This window comes from Argiope bruennichi, chromosome 5, assembly GCF_947563725.1.
Source record: "Argiope bruennichi chromosome 5, qqArgBrue1.1, whole genome shotgun sequence".
Classification (NCBI taxonomy): Eukaryota; Metazoa; Arthropoda; class Arachnida; order Araneae; family Araneidae; genus Argiope; species Argiope bruennichi.
Window position 1 is genome coordinate 109,221,761 of NC_079155.1, and position 24,918 is coordinate 109,246,678.

At 31.8% G+C, this 24,918-nt stretch overlaps 1 protein-coding gene across 6 annotated transcripts in view; it reads left to right on the forward strand.

Annotated features, from left to right (window-relative positions):
- The window catches only part of LOC129968440 (coiled-coil domain-containing protein 148-like), a 42,516-nt gene that overhangs the window by 10,720 nt on the left and 6,878 nt on the right, over positions 1–24,918 (forward strand). For all 6 annotated transcript variants that reach the window (XR_008784400.1, XR_008784399.1, XR_008784396.1 and 3 more), the window contains exons 6-9: positions 4,959–5,136; positions 9,816–9,960; positions 12,424–12,630; positions 23,971–24,219. Coding sequence is in view for 1 of the 6 variants with exons in the window: in XM_056082300.1 (XP_055938275.1) it covers positions 4,959–5,136; positions 9,816–9,960; positions 12,424–12,630; positions 23,971–24,219 (779 nt within the window). In the remaining 5 variants the exon portion in view is untranslated. The remainder of the gene's footprint in view (positions 1–4,958; positions 5,137–9,815; positions 9,961–12,423; positions 12,631–23,970; positions 24,220–24,918) is intronic.

The window sequence follows — 24,918 nt, forward strand, 5'->3', positions numbered from 1 at the left end:
ATTTTAAATTAAAAATGACTGCAAATACTTAAATAATCAATATTTTGTACTATTATTAATAATAATTGTACATAATAATAAATACGCAGTTATTTAAATGAATATTGTAATAATAACTCTAATATTGACAGTTCATGTATCCACAAAACACTATAGAATTGCCGCACATTTGTCAGTGTCTAAACACAATCACTCATTTATTTAATTTTACACATAATATTTTAATCCATCTACAAAGTAATTTACTTTCATCTTTTAGAGTTTTAAATCTTCTGGGGAAATAAGAGGAAAAACGTTTCAGTCTTGATAATCTGGTACTGAGTTTAAAAGCTCGTTCTTTTAAGTTTAGTTTCGATTTTCTGCTGCTTAATTCGCACAGTTACAAAATGCATTCATTTTTAACATACAGTTTTTAAAAGAAAGAAGGTACTATCGGAAAAGCAGTTTCAAATATCTTGGAAGAGGATCTTAAATGTTTTTGTTTTAGGCGAAGATTTTTTTATAAAACTAAAATTAGAAAATAAATAAAGCAAAGCATAACTACTATTGAGCAATAATATATATATATATATATATATATATATATATATATATATATATATATATATATATATATATATATATATATATATATATTATTTTTTAATATAAATGCATGGATTTTTATAAACTATTGTAAAGTTAGCAGAAAATAAAATTAAGAAAATGTATTTTAAAATTCATTTTTAATTAGTATTAATTAAAAATCTGTAACTGCCTAACTAATCCTAAATTCAGAGAAAAGAAGTTAAGTTGTTTTTTAAGTTTCAGCTTAATGTTAAGTTGCTTTCTACAGGCATTTATGTTTTTCCCGTTAATCCGTCGAGTAAAAGCAAAAATTTTAATATACGCGTGTTGTAATTCAGCATTAAGCATTATTTTTTTTTAAATATTGTAGTTTTTTTAACTGTTTGGCTTGATTTTTGTCTCATATTTTAGCTTTTAAAGAATTTAATACGCCCAACTGCCGTATCATTTCCTATTTTATTGTTTTTAGTTTGAGATCAATGAATACGATTTTATTTTCCTTGGAAATTTCGTCAGTTTATTATCACATTAATATATATCTTATCATGCCAAATTCAAAATCATACTCTTTAAATTGCATTAACAAATATCTCCTTTTAGGGTTTCTTATTCCATCTAAAGATTCTTTGCCTTTTTTTTAACTTCGTGATATCTAGAGACTGTCGGCATTTTTATTAAGTATTTTTCTTTTTCTTACCCGGCATTTAAAGCAGATAAACGCAGGCGAAACCGCACATACACTTTAAAATAGTACTTTCATTCGGTATGATCAAATGAATTCACCAAAGTTAGCTGATATTACCAAATGGATGCTATTAATATGCAAGACGAACAGTGAGTCGCCAAAGTTGATTAGTAAAAACTTAGCTTCCAAATAAAAGTATGAGCAATGATAAAAATCGTCCTCGCTATTATTTCGGAAAGCGAAAAAGAAATACCCTCCATCTGCTCATTATTTAGGCGCAAGTGTCATTACATTATGGCGTAAGCATATTTTTCTGTAATCACTGCTCATTTGCGTGAAAAATGGTTTCACATAATGACTTTGAGATTAGTTCAGCGACAGTTGTGTGCCATTTCAAGGTTTTTACTTTCTCGTAGAAGAAATATAGAGAAAATATTCTAATCGCCAAAAGATTTGAATTCGAAATTTTGAGGAATTTTCACGTTTTAGACTTAAATACATTTTTAGAATATGTCTGCCTGCGACAAGGATAACTAAGAAACACTTTGAACTAGATGGATGAAATCTGGTACATGGTCTTTACGCCAAGTTAATACGATATGTACAAAACGAAGAGAGGTAGATATATAAGATGTTTTACACAGATTTAATATTTATAGCACAGAGACACCAATTAAGTTTTGAGTTAAATCCATCAAGGGATGGACCATCTGTCGATTTATACTTTCTAGAAACATGTAAACATGATTACTCAAAAACGCAGTGACTTAAATGTATCATTTTTGGTATGGGATTTTGTAATGACATGAATAGTTTTGTGTCATATTTTTGTTTCTATAGCTTCGAATAAACGTGCCTAAAACACAAATTGGATTTCCGAATATTATTAACCGCATGCTAGGAATTAATCGTCAAAAAATGATAGATTCATTAAAAGCGCTGAATTCACGCGAAAGGTTAATATTTCGTAATTATGTTGCTGTTGTTGTTTCTGATCCCAGGTTTTACCACCTCCATGAAACCAAAGATCTCTAAAAAGTCCAAAAACAATAGTGGATCCCTTAAAATCTCAAAAATAGTAAAATTTAAACATTTAAGAATATGATTGGGGGAAGCTTAATTATTGTATGCCAATGTCATGCGGGACGGTCTCTGCCTTACCAAGGTTTTTTCCAGTCTAAGGAGAATGGCACCTTTATTAGAGAATATGCGAGAAAGATTGAGGGAGACCACTCAGTACAGTATCAAGTTTGCACTTTTTACCCAGTTGCGTTTAATCGATTAATAGAAGAAAAAATATTGAAAGTAGTTTAACACCTTAGTAAATATTTTAGATCGTAATTTTGAATTCTAAACTTCTTTCCGAGCTTGTTTTGCCAATAATATACGCACAAATATGTATTACCCAAATTTAAAAAAAGGATAAGTTGAACAAACTTTTCTAAAGGTGGTTATCAATCAAGGGAAAATGGACAAATCCATTTAATTGATGAATTGTAGTCTCTTTTATTACTTTCATAAAAATTATCCTCGTATAATAACAAAAACATGGACAGAGCTGTTGCTTTTGTGATTACCTTAACTCCTTAATGAATTCTGTATAAAGATAACAGAGAGCCTTAAAAATAAATGAATCTACTAGTGTTGTTCTATTTTATCAAACAGTCATCTGAAAAGAAAGTCGGGAAACAGCTTTTTTTCAATTCCTACTATTAGTTCACACTCTCCCTATTTATATATCTTGTTCAAATTTTCAGTCGTTAATAAAATACATTTTATTTATCCACTCAAGTTCAAATACATTTTTTTAAACTTGTAATGGATGACACTTGATGTTAATACAATTTTTTTTCAAATATTAATTCATTAATTAAATTTTTCCAGTACTTTCTATTTGGTCGCCAAAGTCGCCAAATCCGTCGCTAAGCTCTGAGATGACTGACGCGACACCCGATCATAAATAATATAAGATATATGTAAATAATATAAGAAAATAAATAGGAATTCAATTAAAAAAATTTTGCCACTTAATAGTGTAATTCTGCCATTTGCATATACATATTTATATTAATTGTAATTATTTAATAAAAAGTAACTAATAAAAATTTTTTTGTTGACGTAAGTAGGAATTGACTTAAATTTTTTTTATATATATTACATGTTTTTTCATCATTTTCTGAAAAAAATTAATTTGCTTAATATTCCTTTTCTGACTATGATTGAAGGCTCAAGATGCAGAAATACTGAATTAATAAAAACAATTCAGAAATAAAAGCAAGTTTTAATTTCGAATACTAACGATCAAGGGGAATTTCAATTACGACAGTATTTTAACATTCGGGGGGGGGGACCAAGCTTGAATTAAAAATGCTTAGGTAGGCAAGTTCTACTGTATAAAATATTAATACTTGCTAAAGATTTCTTTCTTTCTTTCCTTCATTTTTTTCTTATTCCAAATATAAAATTTGAAAAAAGAAAACAATTTCTTAATAAATCTATCATTATGATACTTAGGTTAAAAAAAAGTAGAGTTTTACTTAAAATATCTAAAGTTTTTTTTTTTTTTTTAAGTGCAAGTAAATTTGAAAATTCATTCCGATTTCTTTTTTGCTTTTAAATGTTGTGATTATTTATACAGAACAGGACGCCGTCTCATACCCCCGTATCCGTAACCATTCTGGTCACGGAACAGTTTGATGGGCATGTTACGGCAGTTTTGTTAAATGTCAAAGTATTTAATGTAGAAAAAACAAAAATAACTCTGTATAGAATTTACAAACATGTAAGAAATGATAATAAAATGAAACAGTTTACAAAAATTTTCTACTTCTAAGTATTATAGAAAAATTATCTGGAATAATAATATGCATAAAGATATTTATGTATATAAAAAAACACACATGAATTCTGTGTTTACTTATTATCATGATATAGTAGAGGAGGACGCAGTTATAAAAATTTAATAAAAATCGTTTGATAACAGAGAAAATCTCCGCTCGAAAGTTATTTATGAATGCAAATATATGATAGGAGACTATGGTGCTTGTTTTTCCTCTTAGTCTTAGTGAATATGCCACTGATGTTGAGAGGGAGGCAAGAAGAGATCTCTATTTTCACTGACAAATTGAATTGTCCTGCAGATTTTTTCCCCTCGAAAGGAAGTTACTGGCAACTCTTTTCAGCCATTCTTGTTCATCGCTTGGTGATGGTTTTTTTCATATCCCAAGAGATTGTGAGGATGCATTCCGTCGCATAATGAAGAGTTGGGCCAATCCCACCACAACTGCACTAATCACTCCCCGACGGACGATTATTTTATGCCTACATTTTCCTTCCTTTTCGTAAGGAAGTTTAAAATTTCTATTTTCTTGCAAAATGAGTCACCTCTTATGACTGACTGTTCCTTATTTTAATGATCGTCTATAGGCAATTTCTAATGACTGAAATGCAAAACGTTTATTTAATGATTTGATTTATTCTTACATTTTTTTTTTTTAAATAACTGATAAAATTTTGCATTTTATTCATTACTTTGATAATTGATTATTTGAACGTTTTTTGCATAATATTAGATATGGTTAAACAAAGATTTTTATGTAGTAAAATTTAATAAGATATGATTGTTTTATTTTTGGATGAGAGATGGTGAATAAAAATTCTAATATAAGAAAATGTTTGTTTTGAACTTTTTGTTTCTTTCTTCTAGCTTTACCACCTTACGTTATGGCCGAAGAGAAACAGATTGCTAAAGGGGTTCCCCCCGAATTCCACGAGCTTTATTGCCCAGATCCACAACTGAAAGAAAACCTAATCGCAGAGCTTACAAGACTAGACGATAGTTATTCATTTAGGTTGAGAGATCTGGATAGAAACTGCGATAGACAGTAAGTGTGTCAGATATATAGCAATGAGCAAGCCTTCCGGTTTTTATTAATAAAAATTAAATCTACATATATAAAACTGAACATCCATCTGTTTGTTTATACCTTATATGGTTCTTAAGATACCTTATACCTTATATGGTTAAGAATGTGTGAATCCAATTCGTTCCAATCCATCAAGGGATGTACCCTTGATGGATTGGAACGAATTGGATTCACACATTCTTTAGCATGTAGGAGGATTAACTGCTCTGTTAAAAAGTTTCTATGACTCTTTAAAGGAGGTGAAATGGGGCTTTGACAGATTATTCATATTTTTTTTTGTCATCACTTTTGAGCAAATCACCGCACAAAGAGTATTTTTACCCATCTTATAATTTAAAAAATTAACACATTCTTTGCTAATCATTTTTTTGTAAAATTTAATTTAAGCATCATTTTTGTCATATTTTTTGTCGAAATATTAAAATTATTTCATTGTTTAATCAGATGTATGATTAGCGCTCTCTTGTCAATGTTAAATTGCTTACTAGAAATATTTTAATTTTAATATATGAAGTAAAAGCAAAAATCATAATATGTACATAAAGTAATTAAAGACTGTCTTTTAAAACTATTACAATTTCTTTAACTGTTTGACCAAATTTTTCTCGTATTTTAACATTTTTAAAATTTATAATTCGTTCATTTGGCGTGTCTAATTTTTAGTATTTTTTTTAGTTTAAATTATCAAGTAAATTAATAAGATTTAATTTTATTTCTTACTAGCCGCCTTTGGCGACCAGCCGGTTCGCCAATCTTAATGTTCGTTTAAATTTTAATAATTAAATATTTTACGCAATTCCAACTTTAATAGATTCTTCATCAAAATATATTAAAACTTCAAATTTTTATAGTCAAATAATTCACTCATAATATGATAAAAGCCTTCAGTCATAACGTAATATGTATCTCTCTAATTTTTTGTTAGCTCCAGTAGAATTTATGCTTTAAATTAAAGTGGAAAGAATTAATCTGCAATTAATGTAATAATATTTTGTATTGAAACAAAGCATTTTCTTTATAATTTGATTACTGATAACAGAGTCACAGAGCGTTTAAATTTTATGGGCGATAAAGAATATTTTTCTTAATTTATGTAATATCTCAAGAATTTGTCTACAAAATTTTCTCAAATTCATCATGAACAGATCTATTGATTAACAATGTTTAATTTTAAATGCATCAAACACTAAGAAAATAAAATGAATCGTTTAAAATAATCGGTCGAAAACAGGTTTAAAAAAACTACTTAAAAAACGATGTACTTAAAACTATAAGCATATACAAAAAAATATATAACTAACATAAATACAATTTAATTACAAAAGCATGCAGCTAACCTAAAAATAATTTAAATCATCCGTTGATAATGGTTGTCATGTCAACAATCAGAATACGATGCGCATGCGTGAATTTTCAACGCCAGTTACGGTAACGCTATGCAGATTAGACATTTTTAATTTCCTTTATTCTGTGTTATTTTAATTCAAAAGTACTTCAGAATGAATCTGAAAGATTGATTAATTAACAATGTTTAATTTTAAATGCATCAAACTTTAAGAAAATAAACAGAATCGTTTGAAATAATCTGCCGAAAAATGCCAACCCTAGCCTCATTACTGTAGGGAAAAAAAAAAAAAAAAATGAAGCCTTATTCATTTGGTGGTGGGGAAAATGGAAGATTTTTTTTGGCGGGAAACTTAATTTTTAATTAATAATTAAAGTTCTAATTAAAAATTCAAAAAAGGGACCCCAGGTGCACATTCCCGACCTCTAAGGTATACATGTACCAAATTTGGTAGCTGTAGGTCAAATGACCTGGCCTGTAGAGCGCCAACACACACACACACACACACATACATTGAGTTTTATTTATAAGTATAGAAATTTGTTAATTTTTATTGCATTATTATGTGTCAAATGATGAAACTAATATTGTCATTGATCCTAAAATTTTAGAGTTGTAATTATTATTATTTATAGTAAAGGTTCCTATAGTTGTTAAACATAAAAGAATCTGTATTTTGTACAAGCAAATTGAACAAATAAACATATATGGAGCCACGGATACTGCAGCTAATCTGTAATACAGTTTTAAAAAGATTTAAAATTGGAGTGTCTGTTGTCCTTAATAGGCAAAGATGAAAATTTCAATTTCCGTTACGGAAAGCACAAAGTCGCAATATTTTTTTAAAAAATTCTTCAGTGTGTTTTTAAATTTAGAATTAGCGAAAAAATTTTTTTTGACCTTTTTGGCAAAATTATTAGCGAAATTATTTGGCAAAGCGAATCTGCTTCTTTTTTAATTGTTTGGTATTTAAAGACTGTCTTAGTTAATAGATAAACTGTTAAACTAAACTTCAGTATTTTTCATCAATATCTTTTTATCTTTTAATGTCCACATTATTAGACTTTCTTAAAAAAAATGAGTTCGAGGATTATATGAATTGTGATTAAATTTACTGTTTCTTGCTATTAAATGTACATTTCTACAAGGAATTACTACAAATTAAAAATGTTTAGAAAAATAAGTCGTTTATTGAGCATATAGAAATTTTATAAATTAGTTCTTAAAAGCTGGAGCTTTAATATCTTGTGTTCAATGATTAGCATTGACAAATGAAATATTTTTTTGGATTTATTTTATACAGAATAAAACTGAAATAAAAAGAAAATAAGAACTTTTTTATTGAAGCATATTTAAGGTTTGAATAATTATTAGTTTCTTTTACAGTGCGCGAAAAAAGTATAAGGACAACGTGAATTTGCTTGAAAATATGCTTTATTTCCATTTCACCTAAATGAACTTTTTATATTTCTTACTTCTGCAGCATAATTTTGTGATAACACTTATATAACATAAAAAACATAATTTAGCTTCAAAATATTGATTTAAAAAAATGTAACATTAAAGGAAATACGGAAAAAATTATAAGGACATGTTATAAAATACTTAAAAAATGTTTCAATAATCAAGAAAACTACCTTTTTTTTTCAATCACTTGAATAAGCCGAGAGGTCATAGATCCTGAAAGATCTTTTAAAATGTCCACAGATATTTTTTCCCAAGCGTTTTTGATAGCGACGACAAGATCTTGTGTAAATTGATAATATGTGCCGTTTTTATAAACTTCTCGGGCTAGAAGTCCCCATAAGTTTTCGATTGGATTAAGATCGAGACTTCTCGCCGGCCAATCAAGTAAATTTACAGAATTAGCTTCAAACCAGAGTTTTGCACTCGTAGAAACGTGTATCGAAGCATTATCCTGCTGAAAAATATAGTCCCCTGAAGTAATTAGTGGCGCTTCAGGTAACAAACTTTCTCCTAACATATCAACATACCTGTCCGAATTCATTTTACGGTTGATAAATACAATTGGAGTGGTTCCATTTGCCGCAAAAGCGCCCCATACCATAACCGAGCCACCACCATATTGACGCCTGGAAAACACTTCCTTGATCTTTCGCAGATCATACCAAAAATAACGAAAACCATCAGTTCCATCAAGAATGAACTTTTTTTTTGCCCGAAAAAATTACATCAGCCCACTTTTGACCAAGAGAAATGTATTTTTTGGCAAAGAAACTCTTCTTTTCATATGATGATTTGTAAGAGGGGGGCGTGACACTAATTTTCCATAAGAAACTTGAAGGTATTTACTCAAAACATTTTGAACAGTCCTTGTTGAGCATGGTAAACTCAGATTTTGTCTAACTTCATTTGCGGTTTCTCTTTTCTCGCAAGCTCTCCTTACAATCATTCTTTTTTGTCGACGAGTGAGAATTTCTGGTCTCCCAGTTCGCTTTTTCATACCATACATCCCAGGTTTTTTTAAAAAATTATAAACCACCGTTTTAGATCTCTTGATTTTTTTGTTTTGAAATTTCCTATCCATTTAATCCACATTCTCGAAAAGCAACAATTTTTCCTTTTTCAGAGTCAGAAAGTTGAGTTCCTTTGGGCATCGTTTAAAAATTCACACTGAAAGTCGCCGAGTGGGAAATTCTTTTCGCAAATGAATCTTTTAACTCGGAATTGTCATTTTATGCTTTCAAATATGCAAATTTTTAAATAATTACTGGAGAAAAAGCAATGTCCTTATACTTTTTTCCGTTTTCATTTAGGTTTAAAAATCAAAATTTAAATTTTAGCAGATTTAAAATTGAAAATTTGAATTACTTTACGAATAAAATATTTTAGTTTTACTTCTATTTTTGCTGCAAAAATTTGCATACGATTCTGTAAACAAGGCTTCCAGATTTGGCAATTTTTCGCGTGTCCTTATAATTTTTTCGGGCACTGTATAATTTCAAATTAATTAGCTTTTAAAACCTTTAACTTAACCTTTGATATTGTTAGTTGCTGAAAAAAAAATTGGTAATAAATTGATTATTGAAATATTGACTGAAATATAAACTAATTATTGAAATTATAGTATGAATAATCAATTGAAACTTGGTTATTCATACTGTTTTCCCCCTTAGTACTTAGTAGATACCTTGGATTAATTTTTATTGCATATGTGCGTATTTTTCTTCATGTGCGTATTTTTAGTTTTCGTGTAAAGTGTGTGCATATAATTTAATCTTTCAGTTTTGTTTGTTTATTGTGATATTAATATCGGGCATTATTCTTATAGGGCATGCCCTGGTGGTTGGAACGATCACGACAGTGCCATGTTTGAACACATTTTAGAGCAGTACCCTCCAGATCTTCCAGACCGAAGAGTATTATGTTTTGATAGACTGAAGAGAACCTTTCCTCATAAAACGTTAGGACAGCTGGTATGTAGTTGTTTTATTAATAACATGATGTATGCTATTTTTTTTAAATGATGGTAACTTTTTAGAAGGAAAGTTTTGAAATTTTTTGCTAAGTAAAATATTAAATTTGCTTTTACCTGTTCAGAACTGTGATATCATGTACTAGACGAGCTCACGATATCGCATATATCTTTTATGACTTCACAGCGTTATGATATCACATATATCATTCCTCTGAAGTCAGAAAGGCACGTCTCATATATTATACCATGAGCCATGAAGGGAAAATCACGTGGTCACAGATATATGATCGAGATCCTGAACGGCTAAAAACTGATTTATAAAAATTATGTGTCTCTTGATAATACAACTTTTATTTTCCTTTCAAGTGTATTAGGTATAAACCTGAAATTTATTAGGTATAAACTAAAATCTTAAAATTTTAGTATGTTACCTTTACTCCAAATTTGTAGATTTTTATCAAATTTTCAACGAAATTCGTTCAGGAGGATATCTGTTCGAATACAAATGAACACCAGAAATAGGGAATGGAAAGAATCAAATCGGCAAAATTTGATGTATAGCTTTAAAATCTAAAATATATATCCATTCCGTTTATCGGTCTGTATATTCCCATGCATGTAGATGCTATAACTTTAGAAAAAGAAAGAACGCAAACATTTTGTTAATGAAATTCGGTATTTTATTTTGTTACCAAAATTATAGTTTTGTGTCGAATTTTAGTTTCGGTCGGTCGCAGGAAAATAAGTCCAAATTGCAAATTTGGCTTTCGTCATTGTACTGCGAAATAAATAATGCTAATGTGTGACTCTGTGAAAATAAACGCAGTTGGATATCTGTAGTAGTAACGACGAAAGGCTCCCAATTTTTATGCAGGAGCGAGGAGAGGCATAACGCCTTTATTAGAAAGTATGCGAAAAAGATTTGAAAAGACTACTTTTGCTGGTTTTTCTATTTAAATCCACTTATTAAAAATTAAATGCATTGTTTTTCTTTCTTTTACTATAACTTTTTAACAGTTTTTTACTTTCTCGTATACGTAATATAAAGAAAATATAGTAATAGTCAAAAAATTCGAACTCGATATTTTGACGAATCTTTACATTTTAGACCTCCCCGAGATCGAAAAACACATTTTCAAAAAATGTCTGTCTGTCTGTGACAAAAGGCACAGACAGACAGATAAAGATAATTCAAAAACGGTTTGGTCTAGATGGATAAAATTAGGTATACGGCCATTATATCAAATTTATAGATTTCTGTCAAATTTTGAGCAAAATCCGCTCAAAGAAATTCTGTCTTTCCGGTTGTTCGAATATAATTTTGTTCGATAACTCAAAATAAAGAGAGCTAAATAGATAAAATTCTATACATAGAATTAAAATGTATGGTTTAGATATTTACTAAATTTTAAGCCAAATCCAATGAAAGATGGACAGTCTGTCAGCACGTACTTTTAGAAATATGTCAAAGCGATAATCCAAAGACGCAATGACTTGAATATTGTTACAAAATTTTTCTTCTACAAATATCGCAAATTAATCGTAATAATGCAGCGCATTTACTCGCTAGTTCAGCTTCTTTCTTGCTGTCTTATCCTTCAGTTTCTCTACGTGTCGGCGACTCCGACTCCTCTCACACATCACTTCTGACGATACACACACTTCTTCAGCTTCAGATTGCCCGTCTTTTATAATTCCGGGAAGCGGGGCTAGAATCTTCAGACTAATCAGGGCGTATTAAAAAACCCAGATATACCTGGGTGTACCTGGTATACCTGGGTGTACCCAGATATACCCCGAGATACACCCAGGATATACCTGGGTGTATCTCGGTTATTACTGGAAGGTTCGAGAAACTTCTCGAACTTTCCGGTATTATCCATTTAGTCGCCAAACTCGCCAAATTCATCGCCAAGTCGCCAAATGGTCGCCTAGCTCAGCACAGATCTTACAAAGGTTTTAACGGTTTTTTTCCAGGATGACACTGCTCTCGTGCCGGATAGCAAAATTACAGATTTGTAACAATATATATCAAATTTGGTGCGCCATTTTGTGACTACAAGTGTAGTTTTGTGTCCATTTTTATTTGAGTCGATTGAGAAAAACGTGTCTAAAACACAAATTCGATTTTCAGATACTACTAATCTTATGCCAGGAATGAATCGCCAAATAACTCGCCTAGGATGACATGACAGATTCAGAAAAAATGCTTATTCGCGCCAAAGGTGAATATTTCGTAACTATTATACACCAATACTAAGCAAGACATTCTCTAAGATAACACCTTTGTTCGAGAGTATGCGAGAAAGTTTAGGGGATACTACACTCGCTGGTTTATTTCTAATTTTGTATTGACTTTTCCCTAGATTTCTAATTTTTATATATTTTAGTTAAATAGCAAGATATTTTCTGATTGCATTTTCTGCTCTATGAGCATTCATTACGTCTATTTTTCAATTAGATGTCATACGAAACCTGGTACCAAAACAATAAATTTCACAAAGACCGCAGGAAAAAGTGCCTTGAAGACTGGGCGAGGGAGAGATGGAGCTGGCTCCTCAGGGCTGTCACGGAGATTTCTCAGGCCCAGCAATCCCACGCTGGACACCAGCTCAGTCGAGACGAAGCTCTGCGACAGAAGTTTAAATGCGAGGTGCTCCGTCAGAGGGTAAGACTCAAATAACATACCTATGTGAAATTTCTTGTAAATATTTCAAAATTTGTTTTCTTGATTATTTTATATTTCTTTGGTTTGATTAAATATCTGAAATGTATGAAATATTCTTTTAGCTCATGACTTCTATCTTGAGATCCATGATTACGCAGAATGAATGAGATTCGAAATATGCGTTATTCCAAATACCTTCTTAAAATTATTAGGCGCATTTCTGTCCGTTTATTTCTTGCAAAAATTTTTCTGCAATTGTTTTTTTCGCTTCATTATAAATAAATTTTCTTTTCTCACCGTTTGAAAAATTTAAAACTGTGGAGCTTAATCATGTTTAAACTAAATTAATCTATTAATGCCCATAAATAATGAAAAAAATAATTTTAGAAAATATATATATATGTAATGTATTTCGAATCCTGTCGGCTAAATAATATGTAAAATATTTTGATTGAAGTAGAATGCAGGTTCGAAGCAGTGATGAGACTTGGTATTTTTAATTTCGTTTTATTCTATTCCGAGTGGCAGCATGATTATGTACAAGAAAACGCAGCGCGGCACACAGAAGTAAGAAAAGGGAAAAAAAGGGCCAAACAGATGATCACTAGCCTTATATAACATTGGATTTCTGGCCAGGCGCCAATTCAATACACGTGTGACCTTTGACACCTTTTGAAGGGTAAAAGTATCACTTTCATTTAATACGTAGTACTGATGGCGCATTTTTTTTTTACAAAGGGATTCATTAAACCGGAAGTGGAATTGGATCACGAAATAAGAGAATATTTTAGAATGAAATTACTATGGGCTAAATTAAGATAAAATCTTGGAAATTAATTAAATTGAAATTAGAATTAAAATATCATTATATTTATTTATATATATATAATGTAACGCTAACGTACGTGGCACAAAATTCGTTCTTACTACTTATTATGGAATGGCAGCAATAAAACATATCGATGTACAAATGTTTCAGCAAACTGCATTATTCAACGTTTTTACATCTGCATTCAATTCAACACTTCGCTCATTAAATAAAATTACTTTATTATAAATGCTGCTCGCCGAATCAAACATTTCATTCTGTTAAAAGGTGTAAAAGAAATTAAGAAATAAGCATTAATCAGAAAGTTTAATAAACGAGCGTGAAAATAGGCTTACCTATCATTATGGATACTTACTGTGACTCAGCTAACGGAAATAGATAACTTCCGAAACTATTAATTTCCTAAAAAGGTTTTTGCATTATCTTAAAACTCAAAAAATTACCACTTTCATGATATCGAATTAATTTCTGTACAGTTTTTTTCTTTACTTTTTATAAATTCTTCAAGTTTAATTTACATTTTAATTTAATTTGGTGATAGATAAATTTGAATTTCATAACATTACGATTCTTTTAATGTTATAAAATTCAAGTTTATTCATCAAAATATTCAATCGTGTGCTTTTGACTATGTTAAAACTAAGATAAAAAAAAAATGCCTTTTTTATCATTCCGAAATAGAATTAACACTTCCGCTTATACTTTATACTATATACACTTTTCATTTGTACCTACATTAATTTGTCGCAGATTGTTTCAGTTAAAGTTATATTTTTAAGTTGTATAAAATAAAACTGGAATTTTTGAAAATGCGTTTCATATTAATCACTTAATAACCTTAAAAGTCAATAATCTTGGCTGCAGACCGGTGGTATTCTAAGTCGTTATATAGTGGTCTAAGTCATTATATATATATGTATTTTTCATATATATGCTTTTGCAATTTTAATGATAAAATATATATATGAAAAAACAAAGACTGCTTTCGATTTGCTTGTATTACCTGAAAGTTAAATCAAAGGGGGGGGGGATAAATAGATATGTAAAAATTTCTTTATGAATCACTGATTTATAACTTTATCTAATAAGTGATACACAAATATGCAATTTAAGACAGCCTGTTTAGGATTCAATATATGTTTATTTGTCAAACAAAACAAAATTGAAACGACGGAATGCTATTGGTTGGACCACAGAATTGGATGACACTTAATTTTTCTATAGTATAAAATCAAATTTTTTTCGTATTATAATAATGAAGATAGTATTTCATTATAATTCGGCATCTCGACAGCCTGGCGTTGTCAGAAGGGTAAACGGAGGGCATTCGAAGAAAAACAGCTAATTACATGTTGGTATCTGTGATTTCGGTACTGCACAAACAATTGGTTGCTGCTCAGATTTTTAATTATATTTTATAATATTAATTGAATATGTACCGAAGGTAATGCAGTCACTCTTATTTTAAATTGGAATTGTGATGGGTATGTTAAGGTTGAAAAATGAGAAACACGTAGCGCTAGTGTTATCTGTTTTCATTAATTTCCTAAAGGAATTTTTGTTTTCGCTTTTATTTTGATAATTATTTTATATAAATTTATTTGATATAAATTTAAATTTCGCAGTGAATTATTTTTAAAGGTAACATGGCCACTGAAAGTAATTCAGCTTCTTTCGTTCCTTCACAACAAAATCATTTCCACTGAAATTTAATTAAGTTAAAGGGAAAAAATTTAAAATGGCATGTTTACTAACAGAATTCATTTGTTTCTGTTTGAAATAATTGGAACATGTAAAATAAGCAATTCCATAAAATCAAAAACTTTCCGATTTCTATTAAACATTCGAAAAGTTTGAAAAAAAATTCTCAAAAGACAAATGACATGAAACAGAATAAGAATTTAAATAACAACATCAAGAACAAAAAATACTTCAATTGTAAAGAAGTAATGGCATCTTTTACAAACTCAGGTTCTGCAAAGAAATCTTTACGACGGTTATTGGAATAAACATCTTTATTAACAGCACAGCACAGAGACATACACAAAAAGACGTACAATTTTAAAGAGAGAGGTACATTTATACTATAATTCTACATATGACATCATTTTGTGATGTAATTAAGAACCAATCCGCGACCGGCGCACATGACATCGCTTTAATCCTTACGTCATAGTTTGAAGCCACGTGCGTGATCAGGGAAAGTTCAAGTATAAATAAATGGAGTTGCAACATTCTCCCACCCTTTTGAGTGTATTGCTATCACTCAAAAGCATGTAAAACCTCATTAAATAATCCAAGTCTTTCAGGTATTTTAACTAATCTACCCGATTTAGTGATTTTATTTCTTATGACTGCATTATTGGTTAATTCATTTTCTTTGACACTAGATGTCGGAACGCCATCAATTTTTACAATTTCATTATTTATAAACGGTACTTCGAGTGGATAAACTCTTTGAATTGGACGAATCAATTCGGAGTTCTTAAATTTTAATTTCAAGGTACGGACTTTACCATCCCTACCTGGAAGCAGACTTGTTACTTTTCCTAAAGGCCAATACACGCGCTTTTTGGATGGTTCTTCAATCATCACGACTTCGCCAACTTTGAAGTCATGACCAGACTTTCCTGGGCGTTTTTGACGTAGTTGACCAAGATATTCTTTCCTGAAACGTGATCTAAAATCATAGATCAGTTTTCTACGATACCTTATTCTTTTCTGAAACTTAGAGAATTCACTTAAATCTAAATCTATGGTATCATATGAAGATTTCCCGTTTAAAAACAAACTTGGCGTTAATGGTATTAAATCATTCGGATCTTCCGAAATATAGGTTAATGGACGAGAATTCACCACCGCTTCACAATCACACAGAACAGTTAAAAGTTCTTCATATTTTAAAATTGCCTTACCTAACGTACGCTTCAATAATTCTTTAATTACTCGTACTAATCTCTCCCACCATCCTCCCCACCAAGCGGCAGTTGGAGGATTGAACTTCCATTTAATAGGTTTAATGTCGGTTTCTCGCATTATTTTGTCCCAATCTAGATTTTTCAATTCACTATTGGTGCCAACAAAATTAGTCCCGTTATCTGTATATATAGTTTCTGGTCTAGTACGACGTGCTATAAACCGTCTTAAAGAAAGCATGAAACACTCAGTGGACAATGAACTTACTAGCTCTAGATGTATCGCCCGATAAATGGCACAGGTATAAAGTACTATCCACACCTTACCTCCATCTCTAGTAAAAAGAGGTCCAGCCAAATCTATACCCGTGATGTCGAACGCGTTAGCATCTTTAACACGATCTGCAGGCAGACTCACCGGATCACTCATAGGAGAGTTTGAGCTATATCGACGACAGGGCACACACTTCATAACTACTTCCCTAACCGTTTTTCGCGTTTTCATTATCCAGAATTTTTCACGCAGTATAGACATAAGAATTTGAACCCCAGCGTGACAGTTTTTTAAATGATAATACTCAATTAATCTTGTGGTTAAAAGGCATTTACTAGGCATCAAAATAGGAGCAATAAAATTTGGATCATCTTTTCTCTCGGTTATTTTAGTTTTAACTCTAATGATTCCTTCGTTGTCTTTAAAGACATTTACAATGGGTATCGACTTCAAATTAGGAAACATTTTACCTTGCACTAATCGAATTAACACCCTTTCAGCTTTTTCTATATCGTCCGACGATAGTTTGGAAAGTTTTCTTTCCTCAACAGGAACCCTAGAATTATTGATAAATCTTAAAATCCAACCCATTAAACGAACTATTGAATTGTATTTGGAAAATCGTACAGCATACCACGGGACCACTTCCTCAGAAATATTTACATTAACTAATTCAGACTTCCTTTTTTCCAAAATAACATCCTTAGGTTCACAATTAATTTCACTGGCAGGCCACTGTCCTCTACTTTTTTTTAACCATTGAGGTCCCTCCCACCATTTAGAATCTAACATCTGTTTGGGGGTACAACCTCGTGATAACAAATCTGCTATATTCATATTACCTGGAACATGCCTCCATAACTGAAATTTGGAAAGTTCCCTTATTTCTTTTACCCGATTGGCCACAAACACGGACCAATTTCCTTGCTCCTTTATCCACCAAATAGCCACTTCTGAATCGGACCAGTAAGTTACTTTTATTTCTGGTAGATGTAAAGCACGGATAATTGAATTTGCAAGTCTAGTTCCAATGCAACAGGCCATTAATTCTAATCTAGGAATGGTAAGAGATTTCAAGGGGGCTACTCTAGTCTTAGAACGTAAAAGGGAAACTTTTACATCATTTTCTACAACAGTTCGAACAAATACACATGCACCATATGAGCTTTTAGATGCATCAACAAAAACATGGATTTCAGAAGTTCCATTTATGGCAATATATCGAGGCACAGTAACTTCTTTTAACAAATACATTTCATTTATCCATTTCACAAATTTATTTACAATATTTTTAGGCAATTCTGAATCCCAAGGCAGTTTTAACCTCCAAGTTTCTTGCAATAATAATTTGGGAGGCAATGTAGCTGGAGATAACAACCCGTTTGCGTCAAAAACTTTTTGCACTGATGATAAAATGAACCTTTTAGTAATTTTTGTTTCACACGTTAAGATTTCAAAATTTATGTTACATCTCAAGGTATCTTCGTCTAAATTCCATAACATGCCTAAAACTGACGCATCTCCTGTATGTTGAGAAACATATTTACAAGCTACATTGCTTTGCCAACCTCGTAAATTAAAACAACCTTTTGACAATACCTTTTTAGCAGTATCAATGAAATTTTCTTCCTCCTTTACATTATGTACACCAGATAAACAATTGTCAACATAAAATGAACATTTTAATTTCTCTACAACATCATAGTATTCAAGTGGGGCGTTATCTAATAGATGCTTTATGGATGCGTTTAATAGGAAAGGAGAAGAATTTAAACCAAAAACAATTCGACAATGTCTATACACCAATTCTCCCTCTTTACTAGGGTAAAAAAATCTAAGATAGTCTCTATCTTTTGGATGTACTGACAACATTAAAAAAGCTTTCTCTATATCTGCACTTAATCCTATAGGATAGAGTCTAAACCTATCTAAAATATCGGGTATTACTTCTAAAAGATTTATACCTTTATATAAACATTGGTTTAATGATGGTTTACCCCTTTCACAAGCCGACCCGTCAAAACAGGGACGATACTTTGTGGTTTCACTTTGCAGTTTTATTACGGGCCTATGCGCCAAATAATGACATTTAGTTGCTTTTACTTCCTCTTCCGGTACACTTTCAATAATCCCCAAATTTTCCCAATCCTCGAAAACCTTTTGATACTCTCTGAGAAAGCCATTACTTGCAGCCCGTTTGATCACTTTCTCATGTCTAACCCAAGTTAAACCTTTGTTATCAGGTAAATTAGCTGGATCATGTTTCCACGGAAGCTGTAACTCGTACCTTCCGTTAGGAAGAATTGTTAACTTCTGCTGAAAATCATTTAAAGCTTCTTCATAAGAATTGTGTTTGCTTTCCACTAGTGTTGGATTTGAGATGCCTAAATTTTCGAGATCCCAGAGATCAGTTAATTTAATACTTCTTACATACATTGCAAGTGTTGTCATAACATTTCTATCAATATGACACACTTCATTCTGCATTCCTATAATTGTATTTCCCAGTTTAGTCTCAACCACAGATAAACCGGAATCTAATTCACAACATTTCTTCAGTAAAATGCGACCTAACACATTCGAACCCACTAACACATCGATCTCTAAATCTTCGCTGAATGGATCTGAAAACTCTATGTTCAATTCTCTTAAATTGTTAAGAATTCGCTGATCTGTTATTTTCGGGACACTGTTGCATATCTTTCCCTCTGAAAGAACTTCTAAACAACAAGAGTAATCTCTATTCAAAGCTGACAGCTCGATAGAATAAACTCCATGTTGCTTAGGCTTCGTTTGCGTTCCTCCAAACAGGGAGTGAATTACGTTTTCATATCTATGTGGTATTAATCCCAAGTGAGCAATTAATCTTTCACTCACGTGAGAATACTGGCTAGCTGAATCTAAAAGAATTCTTACGCGTTTTTCTCGACCTTGACCTCGCGCAATTACGCAGAGAGTCTGCAAATAAACTGTTCGATTTCTGCTACATTGATTAGAAAGAGTAATAGTGGAAGGAGAATTTTTAACACTTGGAGATTTATCAGGTTTTTTACTACACATAATATCATAATGAGATAAAGAGCAGAAATTACACTTCAGTTTAGATTTTAAGTCACACTGCCTACTGATATGATTTGATTTAGTTAAACATGAATAGCAGGCTCCCTTTTTAGACAATATTTTTAACTTTTCATTAAGAGATATTTTCTTTGCTGAAAAACATTTATGGCTTGGATGGGGTTTATCACAAAAAATACAGACAACTTTATTGTCAGTGGATTTTAAGCTTACCAGGGCTGCGGTAGTAGCCATATCTCCACTAATCTCGTTTAGAGGGGCAGGAACATATTCTTTTTTACGGGTAATTTGATTCGCTGCAAATCCTGTTCTTGCTAACACAACCATCTCTTCACCCTGCACCTCTTGACGGAGAAAAGTCATGAGATTCTCTAAGGAGCGAGTGTTCTTTTCGGCGGTGTTGTCGCATAATTCGTGGTGATTTCTGTTGCGTTCCCACGTCTTAAGCACTTCTTCGGGCAGGCAGCTCTCAACCAGGGGGGCTAGGAAATCGCCGAACTTTTCCTTTGTTCGTCCTAGGCTCTCCAGGGCTCTCAGCTTTCCCTCCAACTCGTCATATAGTCTTGAAAGGTCTGTTTTCGCTCTACTGGACACAGCATTCTTCATAACCATTGTCAGAAGATCCCGAACATAAATTTGGACGAGCAGATCTTCTCTTCCAAACCGCTCTTTCAATTGCGCCACTGCCTTAGGATAATTCGCTGCAGTAGCCGGAAAACTAAGAATGAGTCTCTCCGCCTTTGACTTGGGTTCGACTGAAGCCACAAGATACTGCATCTTGTCTTCGTCAGGGATGTCCTGGTCGTCGTGAATTTTTTGGAACTGGCTCCAAAACGAAAGGAACTCCTTTGGGTCTCCATCAAATTTCCTCAGTTCGAGCTTGGGTAACTTGAACTTTCTTGGTGTGTCTGGTACTTCAGAAATAACAGTCTCTTTCAACTTCTTATCGATGAGAGAGTAGTATTCTAAATACCTTTCACGGTAGCCTTCTGCCTCAGTGAAATCAGCCTCGAACTCTCTTCCATCATCTTCTAACTGTAGCAAAGCTCCAGACACTGCTTCTTGCACAGCTTCTAATCTTAAATATTTATCTTTCAATTGCACTTGTAGCAACGAAATCTTTCCTAAATCTACTACATCATTCTTAAGCTCATTTTCTATCTTATTTGCGACTAAGGTAAATGCAGTCCTTAGTACTCGTCTCTGTGCCTTTTGTGCTTTAAGATCCATATCTAATTCTATTTATCAAATTCTATTTCCAATAACACGTCCCGTCGCGGACGCCAGATTTTACAAACTCAGGTTCTGCAAAGAAATCTTTACGACGGTTATTGGAATAAACATCTTTATTAACAGCACAGCACAGAGACATACACAAAAAGACGTACAGTTTTACAGAGAGAGGTGCATTTATACTATAATTCTACATATGACATCATTTTGTGATGTAATTAAGAACCAATCCGCGACCGGCGCACATGACATCGCTTTAATCCTTGCGTCATAGTTTGAAGCCACGTTCGTGATCAGGGAAAGTTCAAGTATAAATAAATGGAGTTGCAACAGCATCCATACGTTAGAGCCAATTGTAGTTTTATTTTTTTATCGTTAAGTTTATGAATTTTGTATTATTCATACAAGAATAAAAAATATTTTGAAAAAATTCAAAGCATTTTATCGAAGAACATAAAAATTCTTATCAGAATCAGAAATCTTATATTTTCTCAACTCCATCGCCACATAAGGAAAAAAAAAAGAAAAAAAGAAAAGAAACTTCATCAGATGACGAGGACGATACTTGAGTTGACACCCTCTCTCTAAACTTCTGCACCACACCAACTTGTGGACGTTTGGCCCCGACGGATTTAACGTGCACCAGGCCTGCGTACACGGCGGTTCTTCAATGTAATCGGGTCTCGAACTTGGACCCTTCCAGTTCTGAAATCGAGACGTTACCACCAGGGCACCACGGCCTTTTACGGAAATAGGAAATACTATTCTGAAAACTAATCAGGCGTAGATTTTTCTCTTTCCCAGCAGAGTTATTGTAATTCTGTCGGTACATTATTGAGAACCTTCTTAGCTTTCTTTTCAATATACCAGAGACCTTCTTTTTTGGTAAATGTTTAAATCAATGCTCTAACCACCAACAGAACCGGATTAAGCCCTTTAGCTGTCTTTAGCCAATAAAAGCCGTGGTCTCGCCTAAATTCCAAAATTAGTTTTTCCTTATTGATTTTAATTTAATATGTATATAAGCAGTTATAAGTTACTGTTGAAATAACAAAATATTTCATTCCCCGTTATTTTTTAAAAAATTCACTTCACTGTATCGCGTATAAAAAGAATTCAAATTTAAAACTAATTTCAAACATGATTCAACTTTTAAACGTAGTTTAAACACTCTTTTGTTATATGATCAGACAGTTTTTCAGTTATAAAGGAGCATAACTTGTTAGACTTTTAAAAAAAGGAATATAAAACGTAGTTAAGTAGGAATTAACTGCTAGAATTGAAATGATATATTTTTTTTATTTTAACATCTTTGAGTAAGACGCTTGTAAATTAAATTTTTCTGAAAATATCGCTAAAATAAAATCAAGCGTTCTCTGTGGCTCCCAGAGTGCGGGTCCCTATGCAGTTGCCTATTTACTAATAATACCTTGACTAGCAAGTGTTTATATTAAGATTTTTGGCCATGCTGCGCTTTGACAATGTTATGAAATTTGTGCAATGAACATATGCTTTGCTATCAAGTGCATTTTCATTTAAAAAATTAATCTTTATTCGTCATCCTTATTAATTAATTAATATCATATTATTAAGAGTACTAAATAATACTCATAAAGTATAAATAAAATACTTGAGGTCGATGTGTAATTTTTATATCGAATTATAGCATCTTAGAATGAATTATTTCTAGTCTCTATATTTGAGATTCTAGTTTATATATCGAATTTATATATTATGAATTCGATAACAGTATGGCATATGAGTACGACGATTAAGGGATTAAAATAAATAGTCAAGCCAATGAATGAACCTTGCCCTTATCATGAAACTGATTTCGAAAATTTTTATTTCACATGAACACACATTATTCAAAAATTTTTATTTCACACACACGCACACGCGCGCGCGCGCTTATGTTTTTTTTTTTTTTTTTTTGTTAATATATTTTAGCAGATGTGTGGCCGAGAAGATACTTTTGAATTTTTTACTTCCATTTATTACATATCTGGCATAATATATACAGATAATAAGCGTTTAAGCAATACGCCAGTCTACATCGCGACAGAAGAACAAAAGAGACCGAAATTTTCACTTCGATGATTTTTACAAGAAGATTTTGAGAGGGATTTCTTTCACACAGGTCTGTTTAGGATAGGGAAATCTAGATTTATTTAAAAGAATGTGCTAAGCATTAAAGATTTTTATCCCTTCACTCAAAGTGTAAAAATTTGCTGAATTTACAGTTTTCTAGAGCTCGTGTAGCATTAATTAAATAAAAAAAAATGCAATCGATCAGAAAATATGAGCCCATTTTAAAATGGACTAAATTAAGATAAAAATTAGGAAATTAGTTGGAATTTAAATTAGAATAGGAGATATCATAATATATATAGGAAGAAACTTTGATGGAATTTTATTGACTTTTAGCTACAACTAAGCTACAGATTGTGCAAATTTTTCTTTCATACTAAAGTTCATTATCCCTAAATTCCTCATTAGTGGCTACCTGTCTCCCCTTTTCCATCGTCCTTTATTTTTGAGTGATACCACAAAGCAAAATCTAGGCCCCGAAACTCAACAAATGGACTGATTTCTCCAACTAAGTTCGCTTTGCAACTTTGAATTAAACTTTGTAAGCATAACTAACAAATCAAATTGTTGTATGTTTATTATACAAATATAAAATAGCACTTTCATTTCCTAATTTTTTTTTTTATTTCCTAAGCTCCAGTTCATTAAAGTTAGTTGACATTATTAAATTAATATTATTAACATGGTGGATGAACATCTGGTTGCCGAATCCGGGTAGTATTATTTTAAAACGTCGTGAGTGGAAAAATGATATATGTAAATGCATAATCGTTACATGTTCAAAAGGCTCCGAAGAAAATTTGCTGCAGGGACTCACTCATTCTACTACATGAACGGTTACATTTTCATACGATTTTAACGTCATGATAATGTTTTCATATGGTAAAGTGTGAATGATTATAGTTCGAAAACCGTTACAGGTAGAACAGTGGAGGAAGGAGAAAGAAAACGAGCGCTTGCAACAATCGGAAATGGAAGCCCAGAGGAAACTGGCCCTCAAAGTGGTGCAGCAGCGACAGGCCGCTAAAGAAGAATACCGGCGAGAGTTGGCTCGGCAACGACTCGCAGCGTATTACGAGGAACGGTTGCGATTCCAAAAGGAGAGCGAAGATGCTCTCCAGCGTCGCATGGAAGAACAACAAGGAGCGATCCAAGCACGACAAAGAGCGGTAAAGAAACCATTACTACTTCTCTATTTGTTTTGTTATCCTCTTAAGTAAATGTAAGTAACGAAATATGTGTATTGATTCCTGAGGGTTTAATAAGATTTTGAGTGTATAATGTTGCCCTTGCTTTGATACTGAAACATATTATTATACTTATCATTGTTATCCATCTCAATAATGTGATCTGTGTTGAAATGACTGTAATTTTGCTGAAATATGCAAAATTATTTTCTGTCATATTATTGGAGAATGGTTTCTCAAAATTCCGAAATCGTACCACTCTTCTTATCTTGCAATAATTAGAAATAAGATTTAAAAAATATATATATCTTCCTATTTAATGGAAAAAGTACTTAAGATTGAAAAAAAAAAAATCCTTTTCCTGCTAGTTTTATATTATTATGTGATAACATGATGTTTTTTCGGAAGGGCGCTTGTGATTTGTGATATCGAAAAAATTTGGCGAGGTGTGATATTACAGTATTGCCACATAAAAAAGAAGGCTACGCTTACATCCCGTACTTTGATAAAGATTAAATACAAGTAGATCAAAATTTAAAAGCTTGATGAAAATGTTTTAAACATTAAAAGAACGGAAGCATCCATTAGCAATATTGTGGAACAATTATCAGAAAATTTTAGGAGCTGTACGTAGCATATAAAACCAATATTTTATATATATATATATATATATATATATAT